We start from the raw sequence: 18,494 nt of genomic DNA on the forward strand, positions 1-18,494 counted from the left end.
AAGACAATGATATATGGCAAACAGTCTATACATTTCAGTTTACAGGCAACACTGACGTGTGGAGGTTTTTGAAACAGAGTACGAACAGTGATGGAAGATGCAGTACACTAGTTTGTTTAATATAATATTTAATTATTTCAAATTTATATTGTTTAATGATATGGGGGCATGGTGGCACAGCAAGTAGTGCTGCTTGTCTTACAGCGCCCTGGGGTGGGTGTGAGGAAACATGGATTTGATCCTGCTCAGTCTGAGTGGAGTGTGCATGTTCTCCTCATGTCTGTGTGGGTTTCCTCTGGGTGCTCTGGTTTCCTCCCACAGTCCAAAGACATGTTGCTTAGGTTCCCCCACAGTTGTGTGAGTGACACAGAGAGAGTGTTTCGCTGATGTATGGATGATGACCCAGTGTAAGTAGTGTATCTAGCAGGTGTAAGTCACCACGGTGAATCAGGTGTGTGGGCTGATAACGCACATAGTATCCATTCTAAGTCACTTTGGAGAAAAGCATCTGCTAAGTGAATAAATGTAAATATGTGACATTAAAAAAAATGTCTCATGAACAGCATTGGGTCACATCAACATGATAGAATCAGTACCACCACTTGTTGAAATGGTGTAAATGCAGAGGTTGTACCCATGATATGATTTTTTGTTCAGGGTTTGATTGTGCCCATTAAATGAACCTGAATGGTGGTTACCAGATGATTCCTAATGACATAAAGAACATTGAATGAAGACATATTCTGTTTCTATACTTATTCTAGATGATCTCAGCAGAAACCCCACAAGAGATGTCTCTGCTGAAGGCCGGAGGAGCTGTACTTTACATCCTTCTCATCAGCAGGTAGGAGAGCATCTCATAACGCGTAGAAGAAGGATTCTTGCGAGGTGTGTTTGTGAAAATTTAAATGCGATCGAATGTGAAAGTGTGTCGAACCGTGTGTGTCTGGTGCGCATATGGGTCAGCGCTGAGATTCTAACACTCCAGTGGAGTGGATGTGGGTCAGTGTTGAGAAGAACATATTGGTTGGGAAGAGTCAGTCAGGCCTGATGTGAGGAATTCACAACCACGGATATCAAGCCGCAGCCTTAGCATCTCACCTCATAATAGCTCCTTTGAGTCATTTTTTTGTCTATAAATAAAGTGCGAATAAAAAAAGGAAGAATACATCTCACCCATGATGGTTATATAAGGCAAGTGACAGGAGCTCTGCAAAGTCACATGTTTTGCACACAGCAGCGATTGTATTAAAACGTGAGCTGATTTCCACCGACCTCCGTGTCGTTATCCTTCCTCGGCCGTTGCTGCGATCGCTTTGCCGCGCGTGGGGGCAGTTCCTCCTGGGGGGTTGTTTGAGGAGACACTGGGGTGGTCTGTCACACGCACACTTCCCATCTGTGAACGCTGCACTCTGGGACTCGCATGAATAATAAGGGGTAACACTGCAAGACTGAATTAGCTCAACTCCCACATGCCCACAATGCATCAGAGCTCTGGAAAAAAAAAAAAAAAAAAAAAAAAAAAAATTTTTGGCATCATTTTGACAACATTAACTGGGGCTCCTGTTAGTATCATTTCGTTTAGCTGACACTTTTCTCCAAAGCCACTTACAATGTTAAGGTTACAATTAGTTACTGATTTATACAGCTGGGTAATATAAGTGGAATAGTTTTGACATAGGTACCTTACACAAGAGTACTACAGCAGGAGGTGGGGGAATCAAACCCGGGACCTTGGGTCTAAAGGTAACAACACTAACCACTACACTACCCTCTATTCGTTTTCTCATACCCTTTGTCTTAAAACACATGTTTTCTAACGCATTTCATCTCATTTTGCTGTTTCACACTTATTTTCCAAAATATTTTATTTCAAAGCGCTCTTTGTCTCACAGTTTTGTTTTAGTGTCAGTTTGTCTCATTTTTGTTTTGCAGCATCAGTTTCAGTGTCATTCGTCTCAAAGGTGTTGTTTTCTTCGACGGTCTGTTTTCCCGATATTGTTTCACAGCGCCGTTTGTTTGGCTATTACGTTTGTCTTGTATTTGGTCCCAAAGAGTTTTGTTTGGCTGCTTTACATTTACAGTTTACATTTACATTTATCCGCTTAGCGACGCTTTACTTTACATTCTCTCAAAGCGCTTTGGCGCTGTTTAACAGTTTTATTGTTTTTCGTGTGTATTTTTCTTTCTCAAATTCGACATTTCCTTGTTTTATAATATATTTATCACGCAGTGCTATCTGTTTGACAGTTTTTTTTTTTTTTTTTTTATGGTGTCATTTGTCCCAAGCTGTTTGACAGACAAAAGTACGATTCGGCAGATTTTTTTTTGTTTGCCTGTGTGTTTCTCAAAGGGATGTTTGACAGTTTATTTTCCAGCGTATTTAGTGTCGATGCAGTATTTGTGACAGTTCTGTTCGATTTCCGCTGTCGTTTGTCTCCAAGTACTCGACAGAAAAAAAAGTGCTGCTTATTGGTCAATTTCGTCTGTTTTCCGTAGTTTTCTGGTCTCAGAGTGTGGTTTGTTTGATAGTGTCCTGTCCCTCCCCCTCCAGGATGATGGAGGACTCCGTTTGCTCTGCTGAGGTGAAGGAGGGAGAAGTTCTTCCCCCCACCATACAGAAGCTGATGAAGGGTTACAACAAGTACTTGAGACCTTTCTTCGAGAGTATGTAGACGAACCGCCTATTCTTATTTACAAAATAACATTGAAGTCATCACTACGACTTTTTCCATGTATCCTCAGTCTTATTTCCGAGTTTCCATGACTCCAACATCTCCGGATTTTGTTTCCTCCTCAGATGGTCCAGTCACTGTGGGGATGAGCTTGGACATCGCGAGCATTGACACCATCTCAGAAATTAACATGGTGAGTATGCATCGCTTGTGTGTGTGTGTGTGTGTGTGTGTGTGTGTGTGTGTAAAGTTAACCATTATTGCTGCTTCCTGTGTTTCTAGGACTACACTGCCACTATATTCCTAAGGCAGCGCTGGACAGATGAGCGCCTGTGTTTCAATGGGAATAAGAGTTTAAGTTTAGATGGTCGACTGGTGGAGCTGCTTTGGGTGCCTGATACCTTCATAGTGGACTCCAAGAGATCTTTTCTTCATGACATCACAGTGGAGAACCGCCTCATTCGCATATTCCCCAACGGAACGGTCCTCTACGCGCTCAGGTATTCATGCTGGGTGTTTCAACAATCATCTTTGAGTCGATGTGCTGGACAGCAAGGAATGAACCTTGGGTGTGTGTGATGGACAGTCTTACTGGTGTGTGTGCTCTCTGGATGTGTTGATTAACCACATGGAGCCAACGTTCAGCCATTGCTGAGCTCCACACCCTGCTGTACGGTTCTCACCAGACTTTCCTTTCCTCCCGCGTCCAGGATCACCACACTGTGGCCTGCAACATGGACCTCACCAAGTACCCTATGGACAAGCAGACCTGCACCTTGCAGCTGGAGAGCTGTAAGTTGACAACCCCTGCAGTGTGTTTATCTGTGTGAGCATGAACTTGTGTGTATTAGTGTGACCTTAAAGATGTCGCCATCAAATTTATAAGGAGCTGTGTTCGCTTTAATTCTGTAATAATCCAGAAGTGACATTGTACTGTTATGGTCCATATCTGGAAGGTCCTTCTGTAAAAAGTGTATAGGAGACCTGAGTGAATTTTCTTCTGCTAGAAAATTTTACGTTTGATTTTTCAAATTCAGGAAAAGTGCTTTGATCAAGTTTTATAGTTGAAATGGCAATTCAAACTCTGCACCTTCAGCCACAAGGCAATGGCTTCTTCCAACGGCAACAACGGCTGCCCCATGGATGAACATGTACTGTATATACGAACCCTTCTTTCTTAAATCCTTTAGGTGTATATGAATAATTAACGGAAATCAACAAAAGTTTAATTTTTTGGCAGGGTCCCCCTTAGCACCGTCTGCGTTTGACATTTCTTGACTCGATGACTGAAGACACGTCTAACAGAGACAGTGTGTTTGCTGTCTTCATGTCCAGGGGGCTACAATGTGAACGACGTGATGTTTCACTGGACTCGGGGTAATGAGTCGGTCAGCGGTCTGGACACACTTCAGCTTGCCCAGTACACCCTGGAAGACTACTACACATCTGAGTCCGAAGCTGTTTATGAAACAGGTAAGAAAGGAAGGAGCCCAACCAGCTCAGAGGGCAGGACTGACATACACACACGCGCACACAGATAGTGGAAAGAACAAGGTAACTCTACCTTTCTAAAAGCTTATCTGAGATTCTGGAGAAAAATTTCTGTGGGTTAGGGGTTGGTTACCAGAGCCCCACCTGAGTCTTTTGCTTACAGGTAACTATCCCAAACTAATCTTCCACTTCAAGCTGAAGAGAAGCATCCTCTACTTCATTTTGGAGACATATGTCCCCTCCAGTGCTCTGGTGGTGCTTCCTGGGTGTCCTTTTGGATCAGCTTGTCTTCAGTTCCTGCTCGTATCTGCATAGGTACCCTCACACCTGGGCTCAGCGGTGTCATGTCTTTGTCTGCATGTGCTGTATAAATGAGCTTCCCACCTACAATGCATACAAAAACTATTCACCCCCAAAACCTTTTCATATTATACTGTTTTACGGCACTGGATCACAAGGGATTTCATCAGGCTTTTTGACACTAACATGAAAAATACTTTTTTATGCAAAAGTCAAAGCACATTTCTGCAAATCAGTTTTGAACTAATTAGAAATAGAATACATGACATAACAGGGCATAAGTATCACCCCCCGTACAATGATGGATGTCAATCAGCTGAGGTGCAGCATTGTTTTCTTAAGTCACTTAGTAAGCTGAATGGACATTATCTGGGTGCAATTAAGGTGATTTATGTGATTTTAGGATAAACACAGCTGTGTTTTGAAGAGTCCACAGGTGGCTAGTCGCTTTTCTAACAAATACTACACCATGCAAATCAGCAACAAGGTTCTTGAAAAGTAAATAATATATATCTATTATAATATATCATAGTATACTACAGTATATATCTTATTCTCGTATGAATTTCCATTTTGAAAAAAAAATTGCTTTTCAGTTTGTTAAAGTAAAAATTTGTGTTCTGTATGTAATATTTCTAAATGTATTGTAATTACAACAAAAAAATCCCTCATTTATAAGTTCAAATTTAATTTTCCCTTCCTCATAATCTGTATGTATCTAGATGTAAAAAAATATATATTTTTGTCATATGTATGTGTACCTTTATTCATTTAGAGAAAGACATCGATGGGGTGTCAGATTAATTCTAGCCTAGTGGTGCCAAAAATCCAAGCCCCGGCCCTGGGCCTATGTCACCTCTGAAAGAGTCACGACCCTCAATAGCTGAAATGGGAGAGAGAATTATGTTTCGCTTTGACATTTAACTAATATTTTCGTTGATTAATGTCAAAAAAGACAAATTAACCCATTGTGATTCAATGCTGCAAATCAACAAAATGCGACAAAGTCTGAGGGGATTGAATACTTTTTATAGGTTCTCTGTGCCCAGCAACACACTTCTTAAGCAGTAGGTCCCCACCTCACCTTTACCTCTTATATCTACCGTGTAACACAGTGATGTCGACATGTCGCTGCTACAGGAGTGACCACAGTTCTGACCATGACGACGCTAATGATGGGCGCTCGCACCTCCCTCCCTAATGCCAACTGCTTCATCAAGGCCATCGACGTCTACTTGGGCATCTGCTTCAGTTTCATCTTCGGGGCTCTGATTGAGTACGCAGTGGCGCACTTCTGCACACTGCACCAGCCTCATTCCTCCAGTGCGCTCACGGTGAGGGCGCTTCATCTTCCATGTCTTTTCACAGCAGTCACTTCGCCAGCTGATCTTAGGCCAACTGAACCTATTGACCCAACGTGCCTGGGTCAACCACCTGCCATATAGGGGTGCCACCTCCCGCTTTAGAAAGTGAAGAACAGAAAATTTACAGAAGCGGGGGACATACCAAGAAAGGAGCTTTTCCAAATTAAAACTGATCAAACCTTATCTAAGCTCCAACCAGGCCAAGACAGACTCACAGCTTCATAATAACATCCTTAGAATGTGTGAAGCAACAAACTTAAACGGACAAAACTTTGAGTTTGCGGAACAGAAAAGAGGAAACTTTCTTTATAGTTTTGTTTAGAGATGTTTTATGTCAAATATAAAAATCATAATATAGATGAAGGTACCTGGCTGTCCTGTGATGTGGCTTTCTGGTTTGTGATGCAGTTTGGTCAGGAGATGCGGGACTGGGAGGAGGAGATCAATGGCAACGTTGCTCCCGATGGAAGACGCTCCAGCGTGGTCAACATAGGGAGCCTCTGACACCCAGCTGCACATCTCGAGACCAGAGAACAGCGCCCCCAGCGGACATCCCCAGAAAGACGCTGGACGACTGCGTGCGGTGTGTGTCCCTCCTCAAGAGGACGCTCCGCTTTCTGAACTGCTGTCATGTGGAGAACCCCCATTACATAGACAACTACTCACGCATGACCTTCCCCCTGTCCTTCATCATGGTCAACCTGCTGTACTGGATCTACTACCTGTACTTCTAAAACCTTTTTTAAACACCAGTGTGAGTGACGGGGGGTGTGAACGAACATTCACATTTACGTCTATTCGAAAGACCCACACTTTTCTTCAAAGATACTTAGTTTACTAAAACATAAGAGAACAATCCACACCATGCATGTTAATTTATCGATTATGGGAATGAAAATAGCTTGTCTGAAGATTGGTCATGTTGTAAATATACACTGATTATGGATACACCAAATAAAACACCTCTGATGACTGCGGCGCTCGTTATCCAATTCCTTTCCATTTCTCATCCGTCACTGGAGAACAGACATTTTTCTAAAGGTGCTAAAGTCAACATGTGACACCTACCTCCCAGTGTCTACAACAGCTTTTGTTCTAATTTAAATTGTTTACATTTGATTTCTTGGCTTCTTTTGTCACAAATAATATCAAAATAGTCCTCTGACTTGCTATTAGGAATACCTGGGTTACCACACACCTGGATCATGTACACTCCTGTCACAGTTCACTGAACCTGACAACATTTTAAGGCCAGAAACGATTTTACGTGATTATACTAGACCAGCTGGATGCTATATGTGTGAATAACATGGTAAAACCTGGGTCAGTTAATTTTATACCCATCTATGTATCTAGTATATATTGATCTTGAGCTCAAGGTGTATTTAGTTTTATGTTTGTTCGTTGTGGGGTAACCATGGCAACCACTAGAAACATCCCCTTTACACAGTTTTTCAGGGCTACTCTGCATGTCAAGGCAATTCATTGTGCCTGTCGTTGGATTGCTGTGTGGCTGCTAATTCATTTGGATTTCAATACAATGGAAGTGAGAACCAAAAGTGAGCCATCCCTGAAAAACAACTGAAAATGTCTCTCACCAGTTTTCCGGACACGGGCATTTAAATTTGAATTAATACGAAAATGACAATGTCTTACCAATAGGTGGCGCTATAGTTTCAAACATGTCTATGGTTTGAGATGGAGAGGTTGTGGAATCTTATCACATTTCATTTCCATAACATGTTGCTTCCTTTCTTGGGATTATCTTGTCATTTTTGCAACAATACTTACCTTCCTCTTTAAACAATATTCAAGTTCACAATGTTCATTGTCCGCAGTCTAGATCTTCCCTTTCGGGCCGGAAGCCAAAGGAACATCAAGTGCCATCCAGCAGTGGATATTTTTGAAACAGGGCTATTTTAAGGTCCTATTAGAAGACTCTTCAACAAATAAACAAGTGTTAAATGCAAATAAAGTAGGAAACTTTAAACTTTATTATAACGATTTTATAAGAAATTCACATTTAGAATAAATTGCACAACATGAAGGTGCCTTTGTGACCAATCAGAATACGTTTATCATGTGTTCTGAACTGTCAGCACTCACTGGTCTGATGATGATCATTGTTTTAGCAGCTTAACTCAATTTGGGACAAAAACAAGAAGACAAAAGGGGGGAAGGGGGGCAGCCCATGTGAATTTGGAGCTGAGATCAGACTGGGGTCAGAACTGGGGTCTCGACCTACGCAGAAACAAAACTGGGGTCCCGCAGTGTGTTCAGTGAAGCCATCTAATGAAAAACAGATCATAACCTGAAGGATTAAGGATATAGACCAAATGTGGTGGTCATGGGTTCAAAAGTGAGCTGGGCTCCTACTGCCTTCCTCACTTTTCAAGTGTCTTTAACGGTTTGTATGAAAAACCAGTTTCATTTTACTGAAGATTATGAAGACAGTTTGGTTTTAGGGCAAAACCCCCCATGTTAGTAGAAAAGCCGGTAGGCTGTCCCTTTCAATTTGGGCAGAAGCGCTGGTCTGCCTTGAAGCAGAGATGGTTGGGACCATCTGCATGTCTGCAGGGGCCTGGCCGGAAAAGGAGAAGGAGGCAGAAAAAAGTAGAAGCAGGAAGAACAAGAAGGAAAGATAAGAAGAGGAAAGAAAATGAGAAAGATGGAGAAACAAGAAGAAGGAGAGAAGGATGAAGAAAAGGCAGAGAAGGAAGGAGGAGAAAGGAAGAAGAAGGAGTTGTTGGAGGAAGGAGAAAGAGGGAAGACGAAGGGTTAAGAACGGGACAGCGGAGGAGGAGGAACATGAACATGACGACGCCCTGAACTTCAGATCAGATGAGTCTCAGGATGGAAAGTGGACTGAAAGATGGAAACACCATCTCACTGGGGGCGTTTTACTGCAGGATTACTTTTTTGTTAATATATTACTTATTACTGTGTTTTTTTGTTTCATATCCATCTTACAGTTCACAGTTGATAGGTTTACTGCATGTTTTTGTGGGATTTTGTGCATTTTTTTATGCTTTTTAATGTTGATTTCACACCAGTTTCATTCACTAAAATAGGTGATGACAGTATTTTATAATCCAAAGCTGTTTATTCCTGTAAGGTTTTGAATCTTTGAGTCTTGCATCTGAAGGTCCCAAGTTTAAATCCCTCCTCCTGCTATAGTATCCTTGGTCAAGGTACTTAGGTAATCCATAACAGGTACTCTGTAAATGGGTAAATCAGTGCAAGTAGCTTCGTGTACAAAGCTAACACTGCTGGCTACTTTTAAAGTATGGAGTTCCACAAAAGGTAAACGCATCACTCTTGCAATATGTGACATAAAATTACACCTTTATTACTTACTGACTTTTGCTTTATGTATATTTGCATAATTATAAATATAGTTCTCCTGAATGACAATCTTGGTACCCTTTTCAGATAATTACAGTTTATCACATACCAATATTACCTTGCTTCAATATTAAGGTCATGATCTCATACAGGTAGAAGACACAAAATCACAGGAGCTGTCACTCCTTATCACCCTTTGACTGTGTAGGTCAAAGAAACACATTAAATACCTGCAGTTGGATCTCTGTGAAAACAGCGAAGGCTGCAGGGTAAAGTGTGTGAAAGATGCTTTATGGAGAGAAGGTGCTGTAACAAAAGTGCTGCACATGACTGAAGGACCCTGTGATGAATGAGGGAAAAGCCTCAAAACAGTGAGAGTCCATTTCTTCCTCTGATGTGGAGATGAAGCTCTGCAGAAAGAGTTCAGGTGTGTGAACACACACACACACACACACACACACACACACGTGTCCAACTATTGGGAGAACGTTGCGAAAGTTCAAGTTCATGCAGCGATGTGTTTCAGTACCATGGACAGTGACACACAACATGGTGGAAACCTGGACCACCTTACATGGGTGGATGATGGCAGAATCACGTAAAACAAATATATGAACATTTAAAGGGGCAGAAGGTGGTGCAGTGGTTAAAGTGGCTGCCTCTGAAGAGGAGTCTACCTTACTGGATGGGTAAATCAAAGTAAGTCGCTTTGGAGAAAAGCACTAGCAAAATGAACACAGAAATTTCAAAATTATTTATGCTGAAATAGTTCAGTAAATGGCAATGTTTGTGTTTTCATCTGCTGTGTCAGTGCTGCCAAGACTGGAAAATTATGAACAAGTAGTTTTTTAACAAGTAGTTATTTTTATCTGCACTTTAAGTTCAGTATCAGTGAACACTAAGAAAAATTAATGCTAAGAATGCTTAAAATGTAATACTAACAAAAATACTAATACAAGCTTTAGTCTCACTGGCTTCTTTATTTTTCATTCAATATTAAGTCATGCTATTACTTTAAAGAAATAAAAAACCAAACCAAACCATCAAAGGTTTCCTTTTTAATCACTGCTTTTAAAATTAAATGAAAACATTCAAAGTGGCAAATTAGTTAAAAAACAGACCCAGTCTGTAACACAAAGCCACCAAAATTACATTTATAAATTTAAAAAAAAAAATCATTGTCACTACACTAATATTTTATGTTGTGAGTCTATCTCAAAGTATGTGGGAGAAACCGAACTGCAAAGTGTTCTTTCTGTTCAAATCAAAAAATGGATTTTATAAAACATTTATTCCCATTTAAACAACTTCTCAATAAACACTGATAGAAAAAGTGCAACTTACAGTAACGAGGAGCGCAGATTCATCGTGTTTCTCGCCTACACAGCGTTGTCACTTGAGGACAACAAAGGCAGTGGGGTTTTAAACATGTCCTGAAACACAGAGGTGGTCTTCACTTGGGTTCCAACATGGGATGGTGCTGTGTGAGCCTGGCGCCCCCATGTGGCCAGAGGAAGGACTGGCAGGTTGTGCACTGCAGGAGCAGCAGTGTTCTCATATTGCACGTCGCCCTCCTGACCTGGGGGCACCCCTGGGGGGTCCACGGGACCCGTGGTCAAGGACCGAACTTCCATTGTGCCTGAAGTGTCTCCGGTTTGATTGTCAGAGCTTGCTGCGGGGGCTTCTTGGGTGCTGTTGTTGAGCAGAGGGGTGCAGGAGAGCGACTTGTACTTGTGCAGAGAGTCCACAGCGTGAGCGAAGGCGGGCCAGGACAAAGTGAGTTCACCGAGCATTTGGTATGGACGTCGGGGGTCCTTCAGCACCACCCCTGGTAACAGATCCAGAGGAATGACCACTGGAGTGTCCTTTAGCCTCGCCTCAGTGTCCTGCTCTTCATATGTGGAACCTCCACGTACAGCAATGGGCTGAAGACGGCCCACTTTAGCCTCGATCTTCTGGTCCTCAGCATCAGAATCTGAAAGCAAGTTACCAGCATGGTACAAACAGGAGTATACTTACTCATAATCATTCATTCATATAAGTCTACTTTACGATTCAAGATTAAAATTTTCTACATTTAACATTCTGTACAGAGTTATGAACATTCCTATAGGGTTTGCATACTTTCAAACAGGACTGTATATTAATGTTCTTTTCTCAGACAAAACTCCTCCTCTCTGTGTGTTTAGCGAGTGACACTGGAGGAGTGTGTTCCACACAGCTGCTCAGCGCTCACCTCCAGGGGGCACAACAGGATGTGGGCTGGAACTGGGGCTGTTAAGTGGTTCCAGGGGAGGCAATGGAGAGAACAGGCTTTCAGCTGGGTTGTCTGCAGTGACCAACGACACTGAAGGGAGTGGGGGCCCTGACAACAGACTGGAACTGTTGTAGAAGTTGGGCCTGAAAGACAAATACACATGGTAAACGTCTTCATAGACAGCAGCTACTGTTTGACTGACACCCCGTGACAAGTGTCAACAATGCCGTAGAAGTGAACCTAACCATGGGTACTGACCTGAGACCCAGCTGCAGTGGTTTACTGTCAGTAGACGGAGGTGGGGGCGCTGTGGCCGAGGGAACTGAATTCTCCTGTTTTCCCTCATCTTCCTCATTTTTGTTTAGAACCTGCACAGAACACACTCGTTACTTTTACTCATTTATCCACTTTTGTCCAAAGCGTTTTACAACGTTAAGCTGTTTACACTGATTTACTCACTGATTTGTACTGCAAAGTAATTTTACTGAATTTAATTTAAGGCAAGTAGGTTGATCAAAGGTATACAGCAGTAGGTGGAATTTTAACCTCTGTCCTTGGAATCTGAAAGCAGCAGATTTATCCACTATGCTTGAAGATGGTCTATTATATATGGAATAAACAGACACAATGATGTAAAAACTATCTGTTAGAAAAGTGTGTGTGAGGAAAAGAAATTCATCAGGTGACAACCAAACATGGCCAAATTACTTCTGCTCAAAACTTCCACACAACAGTCATTGGATTGAAGCTCACATCTCCCATCTGTACAGAGGTTCAGAAACACCGACCTTCTCCAACAGGGGTCTTGTCACCTCTGTCAGGGGATCATGGGAAAACTTGCAGTGGTCTCCTTGGTAACACTTTGTCCCTGTGTGGAAGAATTTGCACGGATAGTCATCTGAGGACGTGGTCAAGGACATAAACGGGGCACACAACGCTAGGAAACCCAGCACTGTTGAACGTGGTAATAGGAAGTCAGCGCTGTAACAAACATAAGCAATTATTAATTATGCAGAGTCAAAACCACATAAACACAGAACTAAAACACACAGACTGTAGAAACACTTGGCAGTTATACACTGAATCTAACACCCTGGAGTCGTTCAGATTACCATGACGTCCTTGCTGTCACTTTTTAAAAATCACCCGCTGAACCAACCACTGATGAGTTTATCCAACTGAAGGAAAGAACTCTTATAGTACAGTACGGTACAGTACAGTACAGTAGTAACTGTCAAGGATACTGTGCATGTAGATACAATCCGCTCCTTTGGTGCAGAAGCCCAGTACGTAGAATTTACAGAGTTCCTGCTTCTTGTCCGGAACCACAAACTCATGTTCAAACTTGCACGCTTCCTCCTGTCACAGAGGAGATAATATTAATATAACAACAACAACAACAACAATAGAAATGATCAACCGTAACTGTTCATCGTCTCCTGTTTGACAGACTGCGAACTGATCATTCGCCCTGATCACGCCAACATTTCTGTTAAATGTGTTGCGTTACGGCTGTGGTTTCACAGCACTGTTGAGTCCAGGGTCGTACTTTGATGCACCTCCCGCTGAGAAAGAACTTGCAGAAGAGTCGTCCGTCACGCTGAATCGCGTGCTGGCTGATGAATTCCTGCGACAAATACGGCTGTTTCTTCACAAAGCTCGGGGGGCCGTTTACTCTGCCCTGAGGAAAAGACAGAGTGCTCGATAAACAATCCTGAAACTCAGTGCAACGTGACACATGTACATTACTGCAAGGTTTACCTTTCTTCATTTAGCAGACACTTTTCTCCAAAGCAACATCCAATGAACACTATGTAGTGTTATCAGCCCACACACCTTATTCACCAAGGTGACTTACACTGCTAGATACACTACTTACAACAGGTCACTCATCCATACAACAGTGGAACACACTCTCTCTGTCGCTCACACACTAAGGGTGAACCTGAACAGCATGCCTTTGGACTGTGGGAGGAAACCCACGCAGACACGAGGGAGAACATGCAAACTCCATACAGACTGAGAGGGGATCGAACCCACATCCTCTCAAAACACCCAGGTGCTGTGAGACATAAGCACTATTCGCTGTGCCACCGTGCCACCGCTGAAAGGTTCAAAAGGAAAACATGCCATCTTCAGAAAGAGGTTGGGCAGTGCCACAGCTCACCCTCCGGCACTGCTGTCGGTCTTCTACTCTGTTGTCCTGCTTTTTGCCCTTTTTTTTCTTGCTCTTCTTGGGAATCTTTTGCCCCCTTTCCTCCATGTCTAAAATGGGCACAGAAGATACACACTGATTACAAGTGTCATTTTGGCAGGGTAGGTACTTTGCTTTTTTAAAAAAAAGAAATATATATATTTAAAAAAATACTGTTACCACATTAACTCCCAGTATCCTACTTCCAGGAAATGATTTTAAACTGTGGTATATGACCTTGTGGGAAGAGATGATAAAAATATCCACTGAACATGAAGATGACTTGTTGGGCCATCCTGTGATTCAGTTCTTGTCTTTAGAATCAGTTTTGGCTTCCAATTCGTACAAGTTTTTTTTTTTTTTTTTGTTTTTTTTTTAAAAAAAAAAAAAACATTTCCTTCTGCAAATTTTCTTCCCCCTCAAAGTTAAAACTAAACTATAAAAGTTTAACTATTTTTCTTTACATTTATTTTGCTCAACTTTAATTACTGGAACAAACAGGTTTTTTATTACGGCAATTCTTTTATAAATACCGATGTCCTATAATTTGGACACTGAAATGTGTCCCCCTCCCCCCACACTTTTCCATCTACTGTGTGGCTGATGATATTTTTTTTCCAGATGCAAGAAAATCTGAGTTGACAAATATTCAAAACTGTTGAGAGACAACTTTAGAGAATTTTAAACATGTACTGTATTTTTCGGTTCTTAATGAAGTAAAATAAAAGCACAATTACATTCATCCTGTTTTTGTAATTTTTATCATATCAGTAACCATCATTGCGTTCATCAAAAAATACATTTTGGACGCCAAGTAAACTATATATAGGACAATAATTTTTTTCTAAAAGTTTCGTTTTCATTTAAATTAACATTTTTGCTATACATTATAAAAACACATCACATATATGACCACAGTGAAAAAATGGGGGGGGGCAATTTAGGCATTATTGTTGACAGCAACAGTTTTGTCCAACACACAGTTTGCATCACATTCTCAGTCTCACGCTTGTTTCTGCAGACCTTTCATTGCAGGCTCTTTACCGCGGTGTGGACCATGCCCTACTGGGGCAACAGCTCCGGGTCCCTGGTTCCGAACCCTCTGCACAGCGCAGCCACTGTGGTGTGCTATTTGCTGCTGGGGACCAGGATGCATGAAAGATTCAGTTTGAGGGCAGAGACAGGTGGTGGGTCATAATCATTTAATAAATAAATAAATAAATAAATAAATAAATGGGGGGGAAAAAAAAATCTGTACACCGAAGCCCTGGTTTCGAACCCTGCACCTAGTAATGCATAAACTACATACTCATATGCATTAAAAAAGTAACAACACAATTTGCTCTTTTGCTGAAATGCACTTCTGAGCTGAAAAGGAGCAGTAAACCTCCAGAAAAGCAGACAGTAAATGACGAGTAAACAATACCAGGAAACACTCGAACTCTGAATGAAACATGACACAGTGAATCTGAGTGCAAAGAGATGCAGTCCAAGCAGAGTTTACTATTCTCAATGAGTACCTGAGTACTTTGAATGAGTGTTCAAGTACTGTGAATGGGTACCGAGCAGTACAGAGGACAACAGACCTGCGTGTGACCCCTCCTGGGTGTGCATCTGTCTCTCTGGTTCCCCTCAGAGTGCTGCTGCTTATCACTCCCGACACTCTTCCTGGACTTATTTCTCACCTCTTTCTCTTCAGATTCTCTCTTTCTTTTGACGCTGAAAGAAAAACAGATCACGTCACAAATAAGAGAAAACATGTACCAAACTCAGTTGAAATCCCCAGCCATGGAACTAATGGAAGAAACACTCTGAGATCATGTTACAGGAGCGGCATTTCAGGTATGAAAAAACAATTCAATCACTGCCATCATATCAATAATTCAATTTTTGTGACACATAGCGCTTTAACGCAGGCATAAGGCAAGAAAAACAGACACAAACAAAGACAGTCGACTAATGGCTACCATAATAAAGTACTTTTATAGAGCTACAAGTATGCCTACTGGCCACTGAAACAAGAAACAAAAACTCCCAACTGAAGGCTGAGGGAGAAAAAAAAAACCTCTGGGGGTCCACGGGCCAGTGGTTGCCCACCCCTCCTGGGCATTCTAGAAAGTAACAATTGTAAGCCAGTGTAACAAGTAATAATGATTACGTTGCTAAATGGCATCTTGAATCCCCAGCTTAGCATAATCATTAATCATTATCAACAATTAAAACTTTGCTTTAACTGAAACAGGAAACTCACAAACATCTTTTTTTGGAACTGCTGCAATGACAGGAGACAAGTTGGACACCCAACATCAACCCCCAGCAACTTCAACAACCATCTTATTCAATATGAATTGTACAAGAACAGTACAAGAATAAGTTTTTCTTAGTGTAATAGTGTACACACACACACACTTTCTGAACCGCTTGTCCCATACAGGGTCGCAGGGAATCGGAGCCTAACCGGTAACTCAGGGTGTAAGGCCGGAGGGGGAGGGGGACACACCCAGGACGGGACACCAGTCCATCACAAGGCACCCCAAGCAGGACTCAAACCCCAGACCCACCGGAGAGCAGGACCCGGTCCAACCCACTGTGCCACCGCACCCCCTCAGTGTAATAATAATGTTAGCAAAATATTAATTCTGGCTGAATATCACTGTTGTGCAGTAGTATATTAAATGTTAAGTATGTGAGTAAAATAAGCTAGGTGAGTAGTACAGCAGTAAAATATAAATATTAGCAAAACATTAATGTAAATATTTGAGAAATGAACACCGTGGAGTAAGAATGTTAGTGGAATATAAATGCTAATGAGAATATCACAGTATGTTAATGAAAATTCCACTATTATGATTAGCATATATAGAAACATAGAATTAATTATCATTATTTATAGAAGCATTTAAGGCTGTGAATGTACAAAATCATGTTAATGTTACATAAATATGAATGTTGTGTAATAATGTTAGCGCGAAACCAATAATGTGAATATTACAATATGAACCGTAGAATTGGTTGTGCAGTAAAGTAAGAATGTTAGTAGAAAATGAATATTAATTAGTATGCTAATCGATATGCTAATGAGAGCGCTGCTGTGCTGCGCACTGTCATGCCGAACCTGTGGCTGTGCGCGTTCCCGGTTCCTCCTCGATCCTCTTCTTGGTTCGGAGGCGAAGAGAAAAGTTGCGCGAAGTCCGAACTGAAAGTACACATGACAGCACAGCGACTAACGACCGCAAACGCGAAACTACAAAACCCTACGCGGTCAGGGCTGAGCTTCACGTGCTGTTTAATGTTTTTATTTCACGTCACGTGGTGTTGTTTGTCTCATGCGTCCCACTCGTCAGCCTCCTTCAGACACTTCCCTGCCTCCTTGCCTTCATCGAACCCGCCACGTGTCCGTAGACTCGCCAACGTCACTCAAGGGTTATGAAAAATCCGTAATTATAAGAAACACAGGAGGACCTCCTTATTGCACCGTTCGTACTGTTGAAAGCAGTGAGTCGCCAAATCACTTCCCGGACGCACGTGGACGCCCACGCACTCTGCGTGCATCCGCCTCTTTGGTCCGACCTGCAACCGTTCCTCAGAGTCCGCTGTAATTTGAACCGTTAAGTCAAGCGTCAATACTTTCCATACGTTAAGAAAAAAAAAAATATTCTCATATAACGCGAATAGCTAAAACTGCATGTTTGGCAGTCTTAGTTTATTGTAGTTTTTACGTAGCCCTAGTACAGTGAGTTCGAACTTGTATCTCGGCTTCTTCAACACAGTGATGATGATGATAAATTTATCGTGTTGCTTACATTCTTCATCTACATCTTCGTGGAAAAGAAACAGATTAATAACTTTTGCAGACAGAATTTTTTTTTAACTTCATAGTAATACACGACTATAACCTTTTCTGTGTAACCACTAGCTTTTGCCACACGGTTGTGAAGTTGATCAATAATTTTAAGCGTTAGTGCTGCTCATCAAAAGCATCAACTCAAATCACCATCGCTGTATTTAATTATTAAATTATATTTCATAAAAGTTTGTGACAGTCAGTTATTTCCCTGCATACAGCTGTTGAAAAACCAAATATCCCCAATTTGCACATTTTACCACTGGTACAGAATGTGACACCGTAGGCCAAGAGCTCTGGGCTGTTTCCAATTCGCCCGCTAAATAACCCACTAATAACCATTAAGTAGCCAATCAATAAACAGTTTCTCCAAGTTATTCACCTATGTCTATGTCAGAGACTCACTCCCTCCTAATCCAGTTTACAGATAAGGATACACGTGCAGATACACGTGCAGGTCTGACCAGACAGGACATCCGTTAAGGTTTATTCACATGCCGCTCGAATACAGATCACCTAATGACCTCATAAGACCTTTAAAACACTGGAGAAAATGATCACGGCCACATTCCTGTTATAAAACAGTGAGCAGTGGTGTAATGATGTTAAATATACACTTATAGCACTACCTTACAGTGCTTGGGCTGGTTGGATGTAGGTTGAAATTGAGCTCAGTCTGTGTGGAGTTTCCATATTATCTCTGTGTCTGTGTGGGTTTCCTCCAGTGCTCTGGTTTCCTCCCACAATCCAAAGACATGCAGTTCACTTGACAGACAATTGGCTGCTGTAAATTTCCCTTAGTGTGTGTGTGTGTGTGAGGGGGTGCGGTGGCGCAGTGGGTTGGACCACAGTCCTGCTCTCCGGTGGGTCTGGGGTTCGAGTCCCGCTTGGGGTGTCTTGCGACGGACTGGCGTCCCGTCCTGGGTGTGTCCCCTCCCCCTCCGGCCTTACGCCCTGTGTTACCGGGTAGGCTCCGGTTCCCCGTGACCCCGTATGGGACAAGCGGTTCTGAAAGTGTGTGTGT

The 18,494-nt window shown here is 42.0% G+C and overlaps 1 protein-coding gene and 1 pseudogene across 2 annotated transcripts; one reads left to right on the plus strand and one right to left on the minus strand.

Annotated features, from left to right (window-relative positions):
* Nucleotides 1-2,554: 2,554 nt before the first annotated feature.
* Nucleotides 2,555-6,564, plus strand: LOC114910245 (gamma-aminobutyric acid receptor subunit pi-like; annotated as a pseudogene).
* A 3,755-nt stretch (nucleotides 6,565-10,319) lies between these two features.
* On the minus strand, nucleotides 10,320-17,169 carry LOC108940436 (zinc finger CCCH domain-containing protein 4-like). Of its 2 annotated transcripts, none has more exons than XM_029250582.1 (10): nucleotides 16,742-17,169; nucleotides 15,213-15,345; nucleotides 14,650-14,761; nucleotides 13,600-13,697; nucleotides 12,982-13,113; nucleotides 12,677-12,791; nucleotides 12,221-12,330; nucleotides 11,691-11,800; nucleotides 11,412-11,575; nucleotides 10,320-11,150 (listed from the first exon to the last, which is right to left on the minus strand). In XM_029250582.1, the coding sequence occupies exons 1-10, from the start codon at nucleotides 16,834-16,836 to the stop codon at nucleotides 10,555-10,557; spliced, it is 1,665 nt and encodes a 554-aa protein (XP_029106415.1). In that variant the 5' UTR covers nucleotides 16,837-17,169; the 3' UTR covers nucleotides 10,320-10,554. The 2 variants fall into 2 exon arrangements, with proteins under 2 accessions (XP_029106415.1, XP_018618115.2); XM_018762599.2 differs by having other exon boundaries at nucleotides 14,650-14,764.
* Nucleotides 17,170-18,494: the final 1,325 nt, after the last annotated feature.

This window comes from Scleropages formosus, chromosome 3, assembly GCF_900964775.1.
Source record: "Scleropages formosus chromosome 3, fSclFor1.1, whole genome shotgun sequence".
Taxonomy (NCBI): Eukaryota; Metazoa; Chordata; class Actinopteri; order Osteoglossiformes; family Osteoglossidae; genus Scleropages; species Scleropages formosus.

Excerpts from the sequence above, each read along its gene's own strand:
- LOC108940436 (XM_018762599.2), bottom strand. The coding sequence starts at position 16,836 with ATGTGTACTTTCAGTTCGGACTTCGCGCAACTTTTCTCTTCGCCTCCG. Across the intron at positions 13,698-14,649 it reads TAAAGAGCCTGCAATGAAAG|ACATGGAGGAAAGGGGGCAA; the intron begins GTCTGCAGAAAC and ends TGCCCATTTTAG. Across the intron at positions 11,576-11,690 it reads CCACTGCAGCTGGGTCTCAG|GCCCAACTTCTACAACAGTT; the intron begins GTCAGTACCCAT and ends TTTGTCTTTCAG.